Source organism: Meles meles, chromosome 9 (assembly GCF_922984935.1).
Source record: "Meles meles chromosome 9, mMelMel3.1 paternal haplotype, whole genome shotgun sequence".
NCBI classification, from domain to species: Eukaryota; Metazoa; Chordata; class Mammalia; order Carnivora; family Mustelidae; genus Meles; species Meles meles.
In genome coordinates, this window is record NC_060074.1 from 12,598,720 (window position 1) to 12,620,420 (window position 21,701).

The 21,701-nt window shown below is 41.6% G+C and overlaps 1 protein-coding gene across 1 annotated transcript in view; it reads left to right on the forward strand.

Annotated features, from left to right (window-relative positions):
- Positions 1–21,701, forward strand: part of LOC123950738 (aldehyde oxidase) — an 84,410-nt gene that overhangs the window by 14,450 nt on the left and 48,259 nt on the right. The window contains exons 5-15 of the mRNA XM_046019078.1: positions 414–540; positions 2,348–2,409; positions 13,518–13,607; positions 14,270–14,350; positions 15,117–15,261; positions 16,153–16,245; positions 17,097–17,248; positions 17,444–17,537; positions 19,210–19,319; positions 20,320–20,504; positions 21,490–21,652. Of these exons, the coding sequence (XP_045875034.1) occupies positions 414–540; positions 2,348–2,409; positions 13,518–13,607; positions 14,270–14,350; positions 15,117–15,261; positions 16,153–16,245; positions 17,097–17,248; positions 17,444–17,537; positions 19,210–19,319; positions 20,320–20,504; positions 21,490–21,652 (1,302 nt within the window). The remainder of the gene's footprint in view (positions 1–413; positions 541–2,347; positions 2,410–13,517; positions 13,608–14,269; positions 14,351–15,116; positions 15,262–16,152; positions 16,246–17,096; positions 17,249–17,443; positions 17,538–19,209; positions 19,320–20,319; positions 20,505–21,489; positions 21,653–21,701) is intronic.

The window sequence follows — 21,701 nt, forward strand, 5'->3', positions numbered from 1 at the left end:
TTCGGTTTTCTCAACAGGCGCGCAATCTGCTTCACTTCTCTGAGGGACTTAAAGGGGGTAAGCCTTATGTCCGTGATTCCCATTCCGGATTATGTATTGAAACCACCGCAGAATCTAAAAAATTCAGGTCTGTGCTCTTGGTCTGGGCTGCTTCCTGGCCCTTGGAAATTTTAAAATCCCCGGTGATTTCCAAAGGCTGAAAGCCTTGAATGAAAGTCGAGGACCGGTAATCACAGCCACCCAGTCTGAGAAAAGGAGACACCCGGGATGAGAAGAATTTTCCAGGACCTCTTCTCCAGTTTTTTTTTTGTGCAAATGGGTTGCCTGGGGATCTTGTCAGAGTACAGGTTCTGATCCGGTAGGTCTGGGGTAGGGCCCAAGATCCGGCATTTCTAATCTTGCTGTGCTTCCAGGAGCGGATCGCCAAGTGTCACGGCACGCAGTGTGGTTTCTGCAGCCCAGGGATGGTGATGTCCATCTACACACTGCTGAGGAACCACCCAGAGCCTTCTATGGAGCAGATAATGGAAGCCCTTGGTGGTAGGTTATATACACATGTGCTTTTGTTTTAAAATAATGGCGATGGTCAGGGGTGACGGTAGACACTCGCCGTGCGCCATGTGCTGTTTTCATGCTCTACAAAGATCGTCTTATTTACTCTCCATGATACCTGTGCAAGGTGGGCCTTGTGGCTATCCCCACGTCATACACGGAGAAGCTGAGGTTTAGCGAGAAGAATTTATTTAAAGTTGTACCACCAGTAAGTGGAAGAATTACTTTGTCCAAATCAGGATTCAGACAAGATCCACACATTTCCGTTGGCTGATACATTTCTTGTCTCTCTTGATTTATACAAGTCTCCTCCCTGCCTGGGTGGCTCAGTCCGTCTTTCCTGTCCCCCTGCTCATGCTCTCTCTGACTGTCTGTCTCTTTCTCTCAAATAAATATATAAAATCTTAAAAAAAAAGTCTCCTCCCTCCCTTTTTTACTGTTCTTTTATTTTTTTAAGATTTTATTTATTTATTTGAGAGAGAGAGCACAAGCAGGGGGAATAGCAGAAGGAGAGGGAGAAGTAGGCCGAGGGAGAAGGGAGACACCCCGCTGAGCAGAGAGCTCGATGTGGGGCTCGATCCCAGAACCCTGAGGTCATGACCTGAGCGGAAGGCAGATGCTCAAACCACTGAGCCGCCCAGGTGCCCCTATTTGCTTATTTTTACAAACATGACAAAAACCTGTTTATTCATTTACTGTTGGAAAGGGTCCAGCTTTCTCCACATGCCACTCTCTCCCAGGGAGGGGGTGCTCTCAGGATCCCGTTAGCTCTCAGAGGACTCTGATGAGTATACCATGAGATCAAAGAGATTGAGATCTTCTGGTGAAACTTATTTCAAATAACTGTCTTGATCCAGTCTAGAGTGATTTTACCGAGTTCAGCAGCTCAGTGTGTGTGTGGATGCAGGAGGTCTTCATTTACAAGATTCTAAACAATTTTTTTAAAACAATAGCCTCCCAGATCCCGGTGAAACTGTCCATGGATGTATCTGTCCATCTCCTGCCTCCCAAGGACCCTGTTTCCCTGCCAGAGAGCACGAGGGTAGAGCTCGTGAGTCAGGCTCCGCACACATGGAGGATCAGAGCAAATGGAAGTAGGAAGGAGAGATGCAGCACGTGAACTGTCTCTTGCCTGATTTCCTTTAGATCTCGTTTCGCATTTGATCGCGCGGCTATTTATAATGTGAACAAGGGGTTTTCAGATTTTACAATGCTTAAGACTTCCATGGTGGGATTTGTAAAGAGTGAAGGTTCCTGGGATTAAACCCCAGATAGCTTGCTTCAGATTGGCTTTGTTTTTTTAATAAGACTTCAGATTTGGGGGTGTGTGTGGGTGAATGTGGGCTATGGACCACTGTGAGAGAAATGCTGCCCTAATGATTTGTTAATAAATGTGTGCCCGGTTGTTTCCGAAGTTTAATAATTGCCTTTGCTACTACAAAAAGTCTTTGATCTCTCAGCTGAAGCTTAGCTCTTGAATGTGCTAATGGTCCTGTGTAGACCAAGTTTTTAGCTTGAAATCACTGTGTTTCTTGATCACCTGTCATAAGCAGAAGATATGAAACTGTTTACAGAGAGAAAACACAAATAACTGGGTTGTTCAGCTCTACTTCAGAACCCTCAACCTAATATCCCAAGTTGCTGGTGAAAAAAATCACACTTTGTACATTACATAGACTGAAATGTCCAACAGGGCCTTCTTCTTGGATGGGGCTTCTTACTTTCATCATGCACTTGGCAGACTGTGCCTCTCTCTAGGTTAGTTGAGTAATACAGTTGAGTTTTTCTCTTTCAGGTAACCTATGCCGTTGTACTGGATACAGACCCATAATTGATGCATGCAAGACTTTCTGTAAAGTAAGTAGAAAGGAATTTTTTTTAAAGATTTTATTTATTTATTTATTTATTTGAGGGAGAGAGAGAGAGAGAGAGAGAGAGATTGAATGTGGCGGGAGGGAGGGACAAAGGGAAAGGCAGAGAGACTCTATTTATTTATTTATTTATTATTAACATATAACGTATTATTTTCCCCAGGGGTACAAGTCTGTGAATCATAAGCTTACATATTTCACAGAACTCACCATAGCACATACCCTCCCCAATGTCCATAACCCAGGCACCTTATCCCTCCCCACCCCCTCCCCCTCCCCCCACCAACCCTGTTTGTTTCCTGAGATTAAGAGTCTCTTATGGTTTTCTCCCTCCCCAGTCCTTTCTTGTTTCATTTTTTTTCCCTCTCTACCTCCCACAACACCCTGCCCTGCCTCTTAACTTCCTCATATCAGAGAGATAATATGATAATTGTCTTTCTCTGATTGACTTATTTTGCTTAGCATAATACCATCTAGTTCTTTCTGTGTCATTGCAAATGGCAAGATTTCGATTTTTGATGGCTGCATAGTATTCCATTGTACATATATACCACATCTTCTTTATCCATTTATCTGTCAATGGACATCTAGGCTCTTTCCATAGTTTGGCTATTGTGGGCATTGCTGTTATAAACATTTGGGTGCACGTGCCCCTTCAGATCACTACAGTTGTATCTTTAGGGTAAATATCCAGTAGTGTGATTGCTGGGTCATAGGGTAGTTCTATTTTCCGCTTTTTGAGGAGCCTCCCATACTGTTTTCCAGAGTGACTGCACCAGCTTGCATTCCCACCAACAGTGGAGGAGGGTTCTCCTTTCTCCGCATCCTCTCCAACATCGTTTCCTGATTTGTTAATTTTAGCCGTTTGTTAAATTTGTTAAATTTAGCCATTCTGACTGGTGTGAGGTGGTATGTCATTGAGGTTTTGATTTATATTTCCCTGATGCCGAGTGATGTGGAGCACTTTTTCATGAGTCTGTTGGCCATTTGGCTATCTTCTTTGCAGAAATGTCTGTTCATGTCCTCTGCCCATTTCTTGATTGGATTGTTTGTTCTTTGGGTGTTGAGTTTGCTAAGCTCTTTATAGATTTTGGATATGAGCCCTTTATCTGATATGTTATTTGCAAATATCTTCTCTTATTCTGTCAGTTGTCTTTTGGTTTTGTTGACTGTTTCCTTTGCTGTGCAAAAGCTTTTGATCTTGAAGAAATCCCAATAGTTCATTTTTACCCTTGCTTCCCTGCCTTTGCCTATGGCGATGTTCCTAGGAAGAAGTTGCTGTGGCTGAGGTCGAAGAGGTTGCTGCCTGTGTTCCCCTCAAGGATTTTGGTGGATTCCGGTGTCACACTGAGGTCTTTCATCCATTTTGAGTCAATTTTTGTGTGTGGTGTAAGGAAATGGTCCAGTTTCATTTTTCTGCATGTGGCTGTCCAATTTTCCGAACACCATTTGTTGAAGAGACTGTCTTTTTTCCATTGGGCATTCTTATCTGCTTTGTTGAAGATAAGTTGACCATAGAGTTGAGAGTCCATGTGTGGGTTCTCTGTTCTGTTCCATTGATCTATGTCTGTTTTTGGCCAGTACCAGACTGTCATGATAATTACAGCTTTGTAGTAGAGGTTGAAGTCTGGAATAGTGATGTCACCAACTCTGGTTTTCTTTTTCAATGTTCTTCTGGCTACTCAGAGTCTTTTCTGGTTCCATATAAATTTTAGGATTATTTGTTCCATTTCTTTGAAAAAAATTGATGATATGGGGCACCAGGGTGGCTCAGTGGATTAAAGCCTCTACCTTCTGCTCTGGTCGTGATCCCAGGGTCCTGGGATCGAGCCCCGCATTGGGCTCTCTGCTCAGCAGGGAGCCTGCCTCCCTTCCTCTCTCTCTGCCTGCCTCCTTGCCTGCTTGTGATCTCTGTCTGTCAAATAAATAAATGAAATCTTTAAAAAAAATTGATGGTATTTTGATAGGGATTACATTAAATGTATAGATTGCTTTAGGTAGTATAGACATTTTTACAATATTTTTTTTCCAATCCATGAGCATGGAACATTTTTCCATTTCTTTGTGTCTTCCTTAATTTCTTTCATGAGTACTTTATAGTTTTCTGAGTACAGATTCTTTGACTCTTTGGTTAGGTTTATTCCTAGGTATCTTACTGTTTTGAGTGCAATTGTAAATGGGATCGACTCCTTAATTTCTCTTTCTTCTGTCTTGCTGTTGGTGTATAGAAATGCAACTGGGGGCGCCTGGGTGGCTCAGTGGGTTTAGCCTCTGCCTTCGGCTCAGGTCATGATCTCAGGGTCCTGAGATGCAGCCCCACTTCGGACTTTCTCCTCAGTAGGGAGCCTGCTCCCCCCTCCCCCTCACCTGACTCTCTACCTACTTGTGATCTCTCTCTCTCTCTGTCAAATAAATAAAATCCTTAAAAAAAGAAAAGAAAATAAATCTAACTGATTTTCATGCACTGATTTTATGTCGTGGCACTTTACTGAATTCCTTTACGAGTTCTAGAAATTTTGGAGTGGAGTCTTTTGGGTTTTCCACACAAAGTATCATATCATCTGCAAAGAGTGAGATTTTGACTTCTTCTTTGCTGATTCAGATGCCTTTTTTTTCTTTTTGTTGTCTGATTGCTGAGGCTAGGACTTCTAGTACTATGGTGAATAACAGTGGTGATAGTGAATAGCCTTGCCATTTTCCTGACCTTAGAGGAAAAGCTCTCAGTTTTTCCCCATTGAGAATGATATTTGCTGTGGGTTTTTCATAGATGGCTTTTATGATATTGAAGTATGTATCTTCCATCCCTACACTGTAAAGAGTTTTGATCAAGAAAGGATGTTGTAAAAAAAAAAAAAAAAAAAAAAAAAAGAAAGGATGTTGTACTTTGTCAAATACCTTTTCAGCATCTATTGAGAGCATCATATGGTTCTTGTTCCTTCTTTTATTAATGAATTGTATCACATTGATTGATTTACAGATGTTGAACTAACCTTGCAGCCTAGGAATAAATCTCACTTGGTCATGGTGAATAATCCTTTTAATGTACTGTTGAATCCTATTGGCTAGTATTTTTTTTTTTTAGTTTTTTAAAAAATTCTTATTTATTTTTAAAGATTTTATTTATTTATTTGACAGATAGAGATCACAAGTAGGCAGAGAGGCAGGCAGAGAGAGTGGGGGAAGCAGGCTCCCTGCTGAGCAGAGAGCCCAATGCAGAGCTCAATCCCAGGACCCTGGGATCATGACATGAGCCAAAGGCAGAGGCTTTAACCCACTGAGCCACCAGGCGCCCCTATTTTTTAAATTTATTTTCAGTGTTCCAGAATCCATTATTTATGCACCACACCCAGTGCTCCATGCAATACGTGCCCTCCATAATACCCACCACCAGGTTTACCCAACCTCTCACCCACCCCGCCCCTCCAAAACCTCAGATTGTTTTTCAGAGTCCACAGTCTCTCATGGTTTGTCTCCCCTCCAATTTCCCCCAAAGTATTTTGATGAGAATTTTTGCATCCATGTTCATCAAGGATATTGGTCTGTAATTCTCCTTTCTGATGGGGCCTTTGTCTGGTTTGGGGATCAAGCTAATGCTGGCCTCATAAAATGAGTTTGGAAGTTTTCCTTCCATTTCTATTTTTCAAACAGTTTCAGGAGAATAGGTATTAATTCTTCTTTAAATGTTTGGTAGAATTCCCCTGTGAAGCTGTCAGGCCCTGGGCTCTTGTTTGTTGGGAGATTTTTGATGACTGCTTTAATCTCCTTACTGGTTATGGGTCTGTTCAGGTTTTCTGTTTCTTCCTGGTTCAGTTTTGGTAGTTTATATGTCTCTAGGAATGCAGCTATTTCTTCCAGAATGTCAAATTTGCTGGTGTATAGTTGTTCATAATATGTTCTTATAATTGTTTGTATTTCTTTGGTGTTGGTTGTGATCTCATCTCTTTCATTCATGATTTTATTTATTTGGGTCCTTTCTCATCTCTTATTATAGTCTTTGGCTTAAAATCTAATTTATCTGATATAAGGATTGCCACCCCAGCTTTCTTTTGATGTCTATTAGCATGGTAAATTGTTTTTCACCCTGTTTTAAATCTAGAGGTTTCTTTGGGTCTAAAATTAGTTTCTTGTAAACAGCATATCAATAGGTCTTGTTTTTTTACCCATTCTGATTGTCTTTTGATTGGTGCACTTAGCCCATTTACATTCAGGGTAACTATTGAAAGATATGAATTTAGTGCCATTGTATTATCTGTAAGGTGACTATTACTGTATATTATCTCTGTTCCTTTCTGGCCTGTTACTTTTAGGCTCTCTCTTTGCTTGGAGGACTGCTTTCAATATTTCCTATAGGGCTGGTTTGGTGTTTGCAAATTCCTTTTATTTTTGTTTATTCTGGAATCTTTTTATCTCTCCTATTTTCAATGATGGCCTAGCTGGATATAGTATTCTTGGATGCATAATTTTCTCATTTAATGCTCTGAATATATCATGCCAGTCCTTTCTGTCCTGCCAGGTCTCTGTGGATAGTCTGCTGCCAGTCTAATATTTCTACTGTTGTAGGTTACAGACCTTTTGCCCCAAGCTGCTTTCAGGATTTTCTCTTCATCACTTAGACTTGTAAGTTTTACTATTAGATGATGGGGTGTTGACCTATTTTTATTGATTTTGAGGGGGATTCTCTGTGCCTCCTGAATTTTTGTTTTTTTAAAAGATTTAATTTATTTATTTGAAAGACAGAGATCACAAGTAGGCAGAGAGGCAGGCAGAGAGAGAGGAAGGGAAGCAGGCTCCCTGCTCAGCAGAGAGCCCGATGCGGAGCTCAATCCCAGGACCCTGGGATCATGACCTGAGCCGAAGGCAGAGGCTTAACCCACTGAGCCACCCAGGCGCCCCTGTGCCTCCTGAATTTTGATGCTTGTTCCCTTTACCAAATTAGGGAAATTCTCTTCTTAGACAGAGAGAATCTTTTTTTTTTTAAGATTTTATTTATTTATTTGACAGACAGAGATCACAAGTGGGCAGAGAGGCAGACAGAGAGAAAAGAGGAAGCAGGCTCCCTGCCGAGCAGCGAGCCCAATGTGGGACTCGATCCCAGAACCCTGGGATCATGACCTGAGCTGAAGGCAGAGTCTTTAACCCACTGAGCCACCCAGGCGCCCCAGACAGAGAGAATCTTAAGCAGACTTCCTACTGAGTGTGGAGCCCTTCACAGGGGTTACCAGAAGTGACTAGGGGAACAGCCATTGTTACTAATACAAGGCCCCTTCTTATCTCAGGCTCTGTAATTGCTCTTTGTTATTTGATCTTGGGCAGGTGTTTGCTCTCATCCACTGTGCTTGCCTGGAGAGTCCCATAATGAGCACCTAAGCACTTTGATACTGGCTGTGGGTCATTGTTTTGAGGGGTTTTCCCTTATCTGTTTGTGTCAGGTGTCCTGCCCACCCCCACACCCCTGTTGCTCCTGAAGCCTCTGTACATACTCCTAGCACAGCATTGGTCACACTGTGGTTTCATTCCCATTTGCTCTCCCATCTCTCCCATCAGATAATGGGCTGCTTGACAGCAGCGTCTGTCTGTCTGCAGGGTTGGGCCCCATGCACCTATTGAATAGCCATTTATTCACTGTTATATGAATAAGTGAGAAATCAACCTGGAAATGAGGGACAGAAGATTGCCCTTTGGACTCAACTATAAAATCAATGTCATAAGTAAGAACCGAGTGATAGCCATAGTAATTGTTAATATCTATCATTAATAAAATATTAGATATTAATATTGTTAATATTTATTGCTGAGTGTCAGACCTTGTTATAAGATTTTTACATATTTTAGCTTGTTGAATAATCACTACTATTAAAATTTTCTCAAAACCTTAGACTTTTTTTATTAGAAATTGGTATAGATATGTTTGCATACACATGGTTCTTTTTTCGTAGCATTTAGCAGTATTGATTCTGTATTATGTTTCAGCTGGTAGTCACCTGTTTTATTTAATTATTAGTAGAGGGGACTTTGCTTCCTGCCTAGTGTTTGCATTTCATCTTCACTTCAGCAACTCACCCCAGAAGATCAGCTTCACCTGAGGCTGGACCAGCTGCTTTTCCATCTAGGTGAGGACCAGGTACCAAGCTTGAATCAAGATTTAGGCAATAGAGGAGTAACATCAGCAATACAGTGAAACAGGAGTTTTCTACTCTCTTGTTCCCAAAGAACACCAGTTTTGACACTCACTCCAGGATAAGAGTGATTTAAGGATAAGTCCAGGACTCCAGTGGAGAAATCCCATCACACCAGTGGAACAACAACAATAAATCCAAGACTATATACATTGAAGAGAGTGAAAGAAACTGTTTCACTCTATCTGCATCATCCTTCCCACAAGGTGACATAGTTCAGTGCCAAGTCAGACCTTCTTGGCTCCTGATTTACCCCATGGGGGAACATTCTCACGTTCTCATGTGAGTGGGTATCTGGCTTCCCCGGCTGTGTGGACACTGCCAGAGAGGCCCACTTCTTTCTCATTCTATCCAGAATACTGAGGAGTAATGCACAGTCTGGGGGCAGAAAGGGTGGGAGGAGAGAAGCCAGGGCTCTGAGAGGGCATCAGTAGAACGTGGATCCACCTAACCATGAGCAACAAGAAAACACAGAAAGATAATTCAGCAAGATCAGGAAAACAGCACATGAACTAAATGGGAAGTTTGACAGAGAAATAGAAAGAATTACAGGCAAGCAGAAATTCTGGAGCTGAAGAATACAATGAACGGAATCAAGAACAAGACAAGGATGCCCACTCTTGCTGCTTCTGTTCAACATAGTACCAGAAGTCCTAGCCAAACAATTAGGCAAGAAAAAGAAATAAAAGGCATCCAAATTGGGAAGAAAGGAGTAAAATTTTCTGTGCAATGACTTTACATATAGAAAACCCTAAAGATTCCACCAAAAAAATTGTTAGAACTAATCAATGAATTCAGTAGAGTTGCAGGATATAAAATCAACATTCAAAACTCAGTTGTGTTGCTACATACTAACAAACTATCAGAAAGATTAAGAAAACAATCCTATTTATAATAGCATTGATAACAATAAAATACTTAAGAATAAATTTAACCAAGGGAGTGATCTATACACTGAAAACTATAAGACAATGTTGAAAGAAATTGAGGAAGACAGAAAGAAATGGAAAGATATCCCATGTTCATGGATTGGAAGAATTAATACTGTTAAAATGTCCATACTATCAAAGCAATCTACAGAGTCAATGCAATCCCTAAGAAAATTCCATTAGCATTTTTCACAGAAATAGAAAAAAAAAATCCTAATATTTGCATGTAACCAAAAAAGACCCTAAATTGGCAAGGCAATTTTGAGAAAAAACAAAACTGGATGTATCACAGATCCTGTTTTCAAACTATTTCACAAAGCTATAACAATTGAAACAATATGGCACTGGCCTAAAACAGACCCACAGACCAGCGGAACAGAATTGAAAGCTCAGGTATAAACTCATGCCTACACGGTCAACTAATCTTTGACAGTGAAGCTAGGAACACAATGATGAAAGGATAGTCTCTTCAATAAATGGCTTGGGGAAACCTGAATGAATTGCACCTCTACTTTATACCACTCACAGATGAACTCAAAATGTATTAAAGACTTAACTGTAAGACCTGAAACCATAAAACTCCTAGAATAAAACAGGGGAAAAAACTCCTTGACATTGGTCTTGGCAATTATTTTTTGGTTATAAAACCAAAAGCACAGGCAACAAAAGGAAAAATAAGCAAATGTTATTCTCTCAAACTGAAAATCTTCTGTACAGTGAAAGAAGCAATCAATTAAATGCAAAAGCAGCCCACACAATGGGAGAAGATATTTGCAAACCATTAACCATAGGGAGTTAATATCCAATTATATAAGGAACTAATGCATCTCAGTAGCAAAAAAAGTAATTTGATTAAAAAAATGGACAGAAGCTTTTGATCTTGATGAAGTCCCAAAAGTTCATTTTTGCTTTTGTTTCCCTTGCCTTTGGAGACATATCTTGAAAGAAGTTGCTGTGGCTGATATAGAAGAGGTTACTGCCTATGTTTTCCTCTAGGATTCTGATGGATTCCTATCTCACGTTGAGGTCTTTTATCCATTTCGAGTTTATCTGTGTGTACAGTGTAAGAGAATGGTCGAGTTTCATTCTTCTACATATAGCTGTCCAGTTTTCCCAGCACCATTTATTGAAGAGACTGTCTTTTTTCCACTGTATATTTTTTCCTGTTTTGTCGAAGATTATTTGACCATAGAGTTGAGGGTCCATATCTGGGCTCTCTACTCTGTTCCACTGGTCTATGTATCTGTTTTTATGCCAGTACCAAGCTGTCTTGGTGATCACAGCTTTGTAGTAAAGCTTGAAATCAGGTAACGTGATGCCGCCAGTTTTGTTTTTGTTTTTCAACATTTCCTTAGCAATTCGGGGTCTCTTCTGGCTCCATACAAATTTTAGGATTATTTGCTCCAGCTCTTTGAAAAATACCAGTGGAATTTTGATCAGAATGGCATTAAAAGTATTCTGCACAGCAAAGGAAACAGTCAACAAAACAAAAAGGCAACCCATGGAATGGGAGAAGATATTTGCAAATGACAGTACAGACAAAAGGTTGATATCCAGGATCTATAAAGAACTCCTCAAACTCAACACACACAAAATAGATAATCATATCAAAAAATGGGCAGAAGATATGAACAGACACTTCTTCAATGAAGACATACAAATGGCTATCAAAACTATGAAAAAATGTTCACCATCACTAGCCATCAGGGAGATTCCAATTAAAACCACATTGAGATATCCCTTACACCAGTTAGAATGGCCAAAATTAGCAAGACAGGAAACAACGTGTGTTGGAGAGGATGTGGAGAAAGCGGAACCCTATTACACTGTTGGTGGGAATGCAAGTTGGTGCAGCCTCTTTGGAGAACAGTGTGGAGAATCCTCAAGAAATTAAAAATAGAGCTTCCCTATGACCCTGCAATTGCAGTACTGAGTATTTACCCCAAAGATACGGATGTAGTGAAAAGAAGAGCCATCTGTACCCCAATGTTTATAGCAGCAATGGCCACGGTTGCCAAACTGTGGAAAGAACCAAGATGCCCTTCAACGGATGAATGGATAAGGAAGATGTGGTTCATAAACACGATGGAGTATTATGCCTCCATCACAAAGGATGAATACCCAACTTTTGTAGCAACATGGACGGGACTGGAAGAGATTATGCTGAGTGAAATAAGTCAAGCAGAGAGAGTCAAGTATCATATGGTTTCACTTATTTGTGGAGCATAACAAATAACATGGAGGACATGGGGAGATGGAGAGGAGAAGGGAGTTGAGGGAAACTGGAAGGGGAGATGAACCATGAGAGATTATGGACTCTGAAAAACAACCTGAGGGTTTTGAAGGGGCGGGGGGTGGGAGGTTGGGGAACCAGGTGGTGGGTAATAGGGAGGGAACGTATTGCATGGAGCACTGGGTATGGTGCAAAAACAATGAATACTGTTCGCTGAAAAGAAATAAAAAAGAAGTGAAAAAAATGGGCAAAAGATCTGAATAGAAATTTTTTTCTTTTTTTTTTTCTTTAAAGATTTATTTATTTATTTATTTGACAGAGAGAGATCACGAGTAGGCAGAGAGGCAGGCAGAGAGAGAGAGGAGGAAGCAGGCTCCCACTGAGCAGAGAGCCCGATGCGGGGCTCGATCCCAGGACCCTGGGATCATGACCTGAGCCAAAGGCAGAGGCTTTAACCCACTGAGCCAAGAGCCCGATGCGGGGCTCGATCCCAGGACCCTGGGATCATGACCTGAGCCAAAGGCAGAGGGTTTAACCCACTGAGCCACCCAGGCGCCCCTAGAAATTTTTTTAAAAAAGACATACAGATGGTCAACAGGTACCTGAAAAGTACCCAACATCACTAGTCAGCAAGAAAATGCTAACCAAAACCACAGTGAGATACCTCACACATGTTAGGATGGCTGTTATCAAAACGTCAAAAGTTAAATGTTGTCAAGGATACGAAGAAAAGGGTATCCTTGTTCACTGTTCATGGGAAAGTAAATCGGTATAGGCACTCTGGAAAACAATATGGAATTTCTTCAACAAATTAAATATAGAACCACCATAGGATCCAACAATCCCACTTCTGGGTATATATCCAAAGGAAATGAAATTAGTACCTCAAAGAGATATCTGAGCTCCCATATTCATTGCAGCATTATTCACTAAATGGAAATAACCTAAGTGCCCATCAACAGATTAACGTACACACACACAAAATATTATTCAGCCATGAGAAAGTGGGAAAGCCTGCCATTTGCAAGAACATGGGTGAATCTAGAGGACATTACTCGAAGTGAAATTAGCCAGATAGAGGAAGGCAAATACCGTATGATCTCACATATATGCAGAAAGGAAAAAGGAAAAAAGTTGAACTCAGAGCAACAGAGCGCAATTGTGGTTGCCAGGGGCAGGGACTGGGAGAATGAGAGATGCTAGTTAAAGGGCACAAGCCTTCAGTTATAAGATGAGTAAGCTCTGGGAATCTAATTTACAGCATGGTGACTATAGTTAACAAAATTGTGTACTTGAAATTTGCTAAGATAGTTGACCTTAAGTATTCTCACAACACTGCACGCAAGACGGTAACTATGTGAGATGATGGGTGTGTTTATCAAACTGATTGTGGTGATCATTTAACAAAGTACGCATATGTAAAGCAATCACATTGTGTGCTTTATTTTTTTAGAGATTTTATTTATTTATTTATCAGAGAGAGAGAAAAAGAGAAAGCACAAGCAGGGGGAGTGGCAGGAGAGGGAGAAGCAGACTCTCCACCGAGCAGGGATCCTGACACGGGAGTTGATTCCAGGACCTGAGGGTCGTGACCTGAGCCAAAGGCAGATGCTTAACCAACTGAGCCACCCAGCCATCCCCATATTGTACACTTTAAATGTACAATTTTATTTGTCAGTTGTATCTCAAGAAAGCTGAAAAAATACTGAGTAGAATCAGCAATAAATTCTTGATTATTTGTTTTTTTACCCTCTAGACTTCTGGCTGCTGTCAAAGTAAAGAAAATGGGATTTGCTGTCTGGATCAAGGAGTAAATGAATTAACAGAATTTGAAGAAGGAAATAAGGTCAGTGAGTCGTAAATTTTTTGTTAAAAGTTTTCTCAGGACATGAACAGAAACCAACTTACTTTTAGGAAGAATAAATGGCTGCCTAAGTTGACTCATTTGAGGGATTTCAACATGCCCCTTCCCCCATTCTCCATCTTCATAAAACAAAACAAAACAAAACAAAAAACTATCCTAAACTTCATTCTTCATTCCAGATATTATTCTGGCCCAAATATAACTATCCATAGGAGAAAAAAACGTATTGATCCCTTAATGTCTCTTAGTTTTTTAAAAACCTTTTTCAAGGACTAGCCAAGCAAAGTGAAGACATTAGGGAAAGGGAAGAACTGGCAGAGGGAGAAGTGATGGGTGGGAATTTGGAGAAACACTCTTGTTCTCAGCTGCTGGTGTCTCCTCTGCTTTCCCAGACTGCAGAGAGAACACACAGGAAGTTGAGCTTTGGAGGACCATTGGCATCTGCACTGAGCTGCTAATAACCAGGTCTTTGTTAGAGCCCTTGACTTAGAACCCAGAGACTGTGGCTGGCCAGTTGGCTTTGTTTCTGTCTGCTGTATGTCTTCTTCTCAGCTCATTCCACAAAGGATTTAAGTAGTTAGAGTTGCCTGATGACAATAACTCCTGTTACTTTCTTTTTTTTTCTTTTCTTTTCTTTTTTTAAGACAAGTACAAAACTCTTCTCAGAAGAGGAGTTTCTGCCATTGGATCCAACTCAAGACTTGATATTTCCTCCAGAGCTAATGGTAAGGCAAAGTTGAGCTCATTCTAGAGGAATTCATGGTGAGATATTTAGGAAGGGTGTTTGCTTATGGATCCTCTTGGAAGCTGATTGGCAAATAGGTAACATCCATCTGCCATTCTTAACCCAAGCTCTAAAGATAGTTGATGGTTAAAAGTAGCAGATTGTATCTATAAGAAAATGTCATCGGGGCGCCTGGGTGGCTCAGTGGGTTATGCCGCTGCCTTCGGCTCAGGTCATGATCTCGGGGTCCTGGGATCGCGTCCCGCATCGGGCTCTCTGCTCAGCAGGGAGCTTGCTTCCCTCTCTCTCTCTCTCTGCCTGCCTCTCTATCTACTTGTGATCTCTCTCTGTCAAATAAATAAAATAAAATCTTTAAAAAAAAAATGTCATCACACCTTCTATAAATGTAGACATGTTTTCTACTTCTAGCTTTGTTGAAATTTATTCTTCCATAGAATGAAGGTTTGCATAATTAAGCATATTAAAATATTTTTAAACATTGAAACGAATTCCTTGAAGATACACAAGCAGCAAAGTTAGATATAGGAGAACAGTCTCCAGAAGGAATAAAATACTTTTATATGTTTAATCTGAACTCTGAATGCTTAATAAAGCTTTACTTTTAGGTCATTTTTATTTTCTTTTTTAAAAAAGATTTCTATTTCCTTTCTCTGTCTCCTACCAAAATGGGGCAGAAACAGGTGATGTTTCTGCATCAGGAAATGTTGTCATGTGATGATCTCGAACCCCTCTTGCTGTTTTAACAGATAATGGCTGAGAAACAACCACAAAGGACCAGGATTTTTGTTGGTGATAGAATGACATGGATTTCTCCAACGACCCTGACGGAACTTTTAGAAGCGAAATTCAACTACCCTCAGGCTCCTGTTGTAGTGGGGAACACCTCTGTAGGTATGTAGAACCCCAGGGACCTCTTCTGAGGGAAGTGAGGAAAAGGACTTTGGAGGAAAGAACCTCATGTTCATGTTCTCAGGAAAAACAGTCTGAAAAAACACTTTTAATAGTTTAGACTTGACTCTTGGGATTGCTCAAGAGACTTTCGCAACTTCCATTACGTAAGTAAATTCCTATTGCCCGGAATCAGAGCAATTGCATAGAGTTACACCCAGGAGATCGGCTTCATAACAGCACAGAGGTGGCAGTTCCGGTGACAGCTGTCCTTTCCTTCCATGTCCTTCCTGATCTTGGGCTCATATTTGAAGTCACACTTTGTTTCCTCTTTTGGTGGTATCCTGATAGATATGAAATGGTTTTCTTACACTGCAGTTACAGGGTCTTTCTATTGGGTCTGTTGTGAACTCAGTTTGACTGCCTTCTTCTTTGAGGAGATGCCCAGAGTCTTCCCAAAGAGAATTTTGAGTATGCCACAAGTCCTCTCCCACTAGTCAGCCGACACTTCAAGCTGACAAGTTCAAAGAGGCCTCCGAGTCCAGTGGAAGTCCATCTCGCCTGTCTCTGGGTGATTTGGCAATGAACAGACCAATGGAAAGATATTGTAATTTTTACGTATTTAAAGATAATCACTTTTTTTTTTCTTTTGAGAGAGAGAGAGTGATAGTGTGTGAACAGGGGAGGAGGGGATGAGGGAGAGTGAGAGAGAGAATCTTAAGCAGGCTCCACGCCGAGCACAGAGTCCCACATGGGGCTCGATCTCACGACCCTGAGATCGTGACCTGAGCCAAAGCCAAGAGTCAGGCACTTAACTGACCAAGGCACCCAGGTACCCAAAGATAATCACTTTTAATCACAATTTCAAAATTTGTTTTTTTTCTAATCCTTTAGGGCCTGAAATGAAATTTAAGGGTGTCTTTCACCCAGTTATAATTTCTCCCAGCGGAATTGAAGAACTCAATTTTGCAAACTGTTCACATAATGGTGAGTTCTATGGTCCCTGTTTTCTTGGTTTGCATTCGGTAATCGATTTTTGTCCTTTGTCCAACGGACAAGCAGAAAAAGAACTATTCCTAATTACAATACACAGAAATTCTCTCCTTATAAAAATGATAACATTCTGGAGGAGACCCAGGGAAGAATTCCCTATAGTTACAAGAAATACTAATTGTCTGCAGAGTCTACTGAAAAACTTTCTTCTGCCATATCAGAGACACGTAACCACTATTCAATGAAGAGTGTTGTGCTTAGTGCTGGAGAGAAGATAAATATGAGTAGAACCCAGTCTCCGCTCTCCAGAAGCACAGTAGGAAGGAGAGTAAGTTTATGTATGGAGGAGCTCACAGCCTGGCTCATCTGACCCCACAAAGGAAATTGACTTAATGATAATGACGAGAGTCATGTAAATGTGGGTTTGGAGTCTAGCCCTGGAGTCTCATTCTTGACTACTTCGCATATTAGCTCTGAGAACATAGTCAAGTTCTGAATCTCAGTTTCTTCATCAGTGCAATGGGGCTATTCTCTTAAAGACTTCTTAGGAGTCAGGGAGACTCTATGAAGCATTCGGTGTAGCAGGAACATTGAGCCTGCGTCACCGTCTCACGGCCGCCACCACCATCACCACCGTTAGCGCTCCCACTGCCACCACCACGACACCGGCCTCACCACCCCACCACCACCTCCGGAACACACATGCTCCATCACCGCCGCCACCACCATCAGTAAGCAGGGCGGCAAGTGCGGGGGAAAAGGTCCCCTGTCTGCAACTTCGGTCGAATGACATGTCCAGGTCAGCAGTGATCACACCGCATTATTTATAAATGATTTCATTTCAGAGCTGACCTTAGGTGCTGGCCTCAGCCTGACTCAGGTGAAGTACATCTTGGGTGAAGTAATCCAGAACCTCCCAGAGGAGAAGACACGGCTGTACCAAGCCCTCTTGAAGCATTTGCGAACTCTGGCTGGATCTCAGATCAGGAACGTGGCCGTATGTATTTGATGATGGTGAACTCTGGCATATGTGTCTCGGGTGACTGTCTCTGACAAATCATGACATTTTTTTGTTCATTTAGAACAGACAAAATATAGTACTTCTCCAAAACCTTGCTTACTCCTTACTTTATCACCTGTGTTTTTATAATTCTGTAACAGGTATTGAAAATAATTCCATTATTTTAAAAAGTCTTTAGGGGGCCATATCGTGAGCAGGCACCTAGATTCAGATCTGAATCCCCTCCTGGCCGTGGGCAACTGTACCCTCAACTTGCTATCAAAAAGTAAGTGACAGGGGCACCTGGGTGGCTCAGTGTAACCCACTGCTTGGGGATATAGCAGACATTCAGTGAATGTTTACTGAATCCACCAGTGGATAAAGAAATAATGATTGGGGCACCTGGATGGCTCAGTGGGTTAAGCCGCTGCCTTCGGCTCAGGTCATGATCTCAGAGTCCTGGGATCGAGTCCCGCATCGGGCTCTCTGCTCAACAGGGGGCCTGCTTCCCTCTCTCTCTCTGCCTACTTCTCTGCCTACTTGTGATCTCTTTCTGTCAAGTAAATAAATAAAAATCTAAAAAAAAAAAAAAAAGTAAGTGACAGCTCCTTCTTGGAAATTATTAATCCTGCTCCTCTTACCCGCTTTTCTCTCTGGGGAGGCAGGAGGTCTGAAAATGACTATTCTTTGTAATATGAATAATTCTCCCCGCCTTTCTGGATGCTGGAAATTTGGCCGGTCTGTTCCTAATTCCCTACATTTCCACTGTCTTCATCACTTTCTTTTTGAGGCCGTGTGCTAGGTCTTTTCCTGTACTGGTCACCCGACATTGACCGTGCTTGTGTTGGTTAGTGTCCCACTGTGACCTGAGTAGTAGAGAGAACTATAGTGGCTGAGAATTACTGAGCCCCTTTATCGAAGACTTTCTCCAGGTGGTAGAGGGGGGTTATGGCACCCCTATCATCTTGTGCACTCAAACTTCATTGTTCATTGATGGAAGCCTACAGACCTTTTTTTGTTAAAAATGGCGGGGCTCCATTCTATTTTATGAGTTTTGTTTTTGAAACAAAGTCCAGAGCTTTTAGTAGATTTCTCTTATTTCAACTTGGTTAATAGTTATTGCTAATTGGTCCCTTATAAGTCTGTTTTTATTTTCATTTAAAAATATGGACTAGTCTTCTATTACCTGCATTATTACCTATAATACCTACAAAATTATCTTAAGGTGCCTACGATCTTACAAATACCTACAAATACCTACAAAACTCTCTTAAGGAGGAAGGTTAGTATCAGAGTTTGTATGTTTAAGTAACGTCCCTTTAAAACAATCATATGATGAGAAACACATCTTGCGATGTGAATGTAAATATCAAAAGCTTCTTAGCTTCCATCCTAAAGTCCTATTACATTATAGCTTTAAGTGGTTCCTCCCCCAGTGTGTTGATTGAAGAATAGAAATTCCCTGGGTGCTGGAAAAAGAGATTTAAAAAAATAAGGCAGCACCTCACAAGTACACATTCATTAAAGGCAATTTATTTATTCACTCCTGAACCTAGTAGTTTCCTGGTTATAAACAATATATGTTTGTTGAGTGACTTTATCAGAATACCAAGAGGGATATTAATATCTACAGCCTGCTTACAAAACTCAAAATGAATTTTGCTGTCTGGGAAGAGGACTGTTCATGTCCTGTTCTGTGTGGCCTCTGGGCTACTCTCCTAGATATTTTTATTTATAAGCAAGCAAACAAGCAAATGAAAATAACAACAACAAAACAGGTGGGACTTATTCTGGAAGAAATACCACAAGATGCCATTGTAGGGGGGAGATTTGCCAAGCAGAGAAAGAACATTTCCTTTCCCAAACAGCCAGTTTCATCAGATTATTTGGTAGAATTATTTCCAAAGTTTCATCGTTTAACAGAACAGATTCCAGGGAAGTGTCATTTCTTTCCACAGAAGGAAAACGACAGGTTCCTTTAAATGAGGAGTTTCTCAGAAGGTGCCCCGGTGCAGATCTGAAGCCTGAAGAGATCCTGATCTCAGTGAGCACACCCCACTCAAAGACGGTGAGAACCTTCTCCCAGTGTCCTGCTTTTACCGTGAGTCTGCAGCTTGTTAATTCCAACATAGGTGAGGTAAGAAAAGGTGTTGACTGTTTGCAGGGGAGATTACAGTACTCGTGAGTCGTTAGTTATCTCTTACTTGTCTTATGTACTCCCCCATCATTCCCAGAATCAGGAGACCTTTGTCTCTACCATTCTCTCTGTCTCACTCTGTCTCTTTCTCCACCTAACCCAAACTCTAAAGTTATTCCCTATAGATCTTTGTCAATTCTTTGACCCATAAGGCTTTTCCTTAAAGAAGACTTGAGAATATGCTCTACCTATATCTTGAGGTTAAAAAGAGGCTAAAAAAAAAAATACATTGCCAACAGAACTTAGAAGAAAGAGGGACTTTGGACTCTAAGTGAATTCAGACTCAAGACTAAATCCAGGTTTCAGGACCTGTGACCCGAACTTACCACCGAATCAGGCTGAGGCTTCAATCCATCATCTGTAAAATGGGAATAATCACGCCTGCCTTGAAGGGTGTAGTAGTTCGCTAGGGTTGCCATCATAAGAACCACAGGCTGAGTGGCTTAACCAATAGAACTTTATTTTCTCACAATTCCGAAGGCTAGAAGCCTGATACCAAGATATCAGCAAGATTGGTTTCTTCAAAGGCTTCACTCCTTGGCTCATAGATGACCATCTTCTCCCTGTGGCTTCACATGGTTTTCCCTCTGTTTATGTCCAAATTAACTCTTATGAGGACACCGCCATGTTAGCTGAGAGCCCACGCTGATTAACTCATTTTAATCTGAGTACCTCTTTAAAGACCGTATCTCCAAATACTGTCATGTTCGGAAGTCCTGGGGGTTAGGACTTTAATGTATCGGTTTTGGGGGACATGGTGCAGCCCACAACAGAGTGTGACAAGGGCCTGCGAGGCGGAGCACATAAACCGTTTAGGGCATTGTTGCCTCTCACGGTAGTTTTACATCTGCTGCTTGCCTTTTGCCTTCAGTGGGAATTTGTGTCAGGCTTCCGACAAGCCCAGCGGCAACAGAATGCGCTCGCCGTAGTCAATTCCGGAATGAGAGTCTCTTTTGGAGAAGGAGATGGCATCATCCAGGAGTTATGCATCTCGTATGGAGGTGTTGGTCCAACCACTGTCTGTGCAAAGAATTCCTGCCAGAAACTCATCGGAAGGTATGGCATCCTGTCCTTGTATTCCAGGTAAGGGAGCGGCTCTTTGCGTGGTGACACATGGTTGTGAGAAGAAAAAGGCTTACTACCTTCCTGTTTAGTGGCATGGAATTCCAGTAAGATTTCATGATTATTTCCGGTGTCTTGATTATGGTGAATTCTGAAGTGGGCATCAGAATGTGTGCGTGTGTGTGCGTGTGTGCGTGTGTGCACGTGTGTGTGTGTGAGACAGAGACAGGAAGACAGACAGGGGGCAGGGAGAGGGAGAAGGAAAGAAAGAGAGAACCCATCTCCCAGTACTAAGACCAGTAAGCAAAATAAGAAAATACTCATTTTCTACCATGAGAGAGTAATTTACCATGATAAAAAGATAGACTCTTTGGAGTTTGTTTTATAATAAATGGCTAAAGTCATTTGCTTACGTGACTTTTGTTTCTCTAGATAATACTGATAGCTGATATTTCTGGAACATTTACTAGGTTATCAGTTACCATTTCAAAAGTAGAATGGTTTCCAACAAAGAAGAATGGTTAAAAGTATGAACTCAGTCAACCCCAATGAACTCTGTGATCTCGGTCAGCTTACTAAGCCTCAGGGTCTCTCCTTATCCGTCATGACCCCGCCTCATAGGATTAAATGAGTGACTACAAACAGGGTGCTTACAACAGGACCAGGCATGCAGTGAACTTTCTCGTGATACAGGGGTCGGTTGCTGCTGGGCTAAGGACTTAACACAAGTTGTCATTTCTTCCTCATGACCATTCCAGGAGTGAGTTCTACTCTCATTCTCCTTTTACTGATGAGGAAGAGGTGGGCCCGGGCCAGACACCTTGAGAGTGAAAGACCGTGATTTGAACGTGGGTTGGCCAGCTGTTGAGCTTGTGCTCTTATTCCCCGCATCCCACCGTCATTATTTGTCTCACACACGAGCTGAGCCTGTGAGGTAAGGAGTGTGGTCAGCTAGGTGTCTTCTCTTTGGTTCCCATAGGCCCTGGAATGAAGAGATGTTGGATGCGGCTTGCAGGCTGGTTCTGGACGAAGTTACCCTTCCAGGCTCAGCTCCGGGCGGGAGGGTGGAGTTCAAGAGGACCCTCATCATCAGCTTCCTCTTCAAGTTCTACCTGCAAGTGTCGCAGTTTCTGAAGACGATGGTAAATGGAACTGACCACATGTTAGCTTTCCCAGCACTGAGGGCCGCTG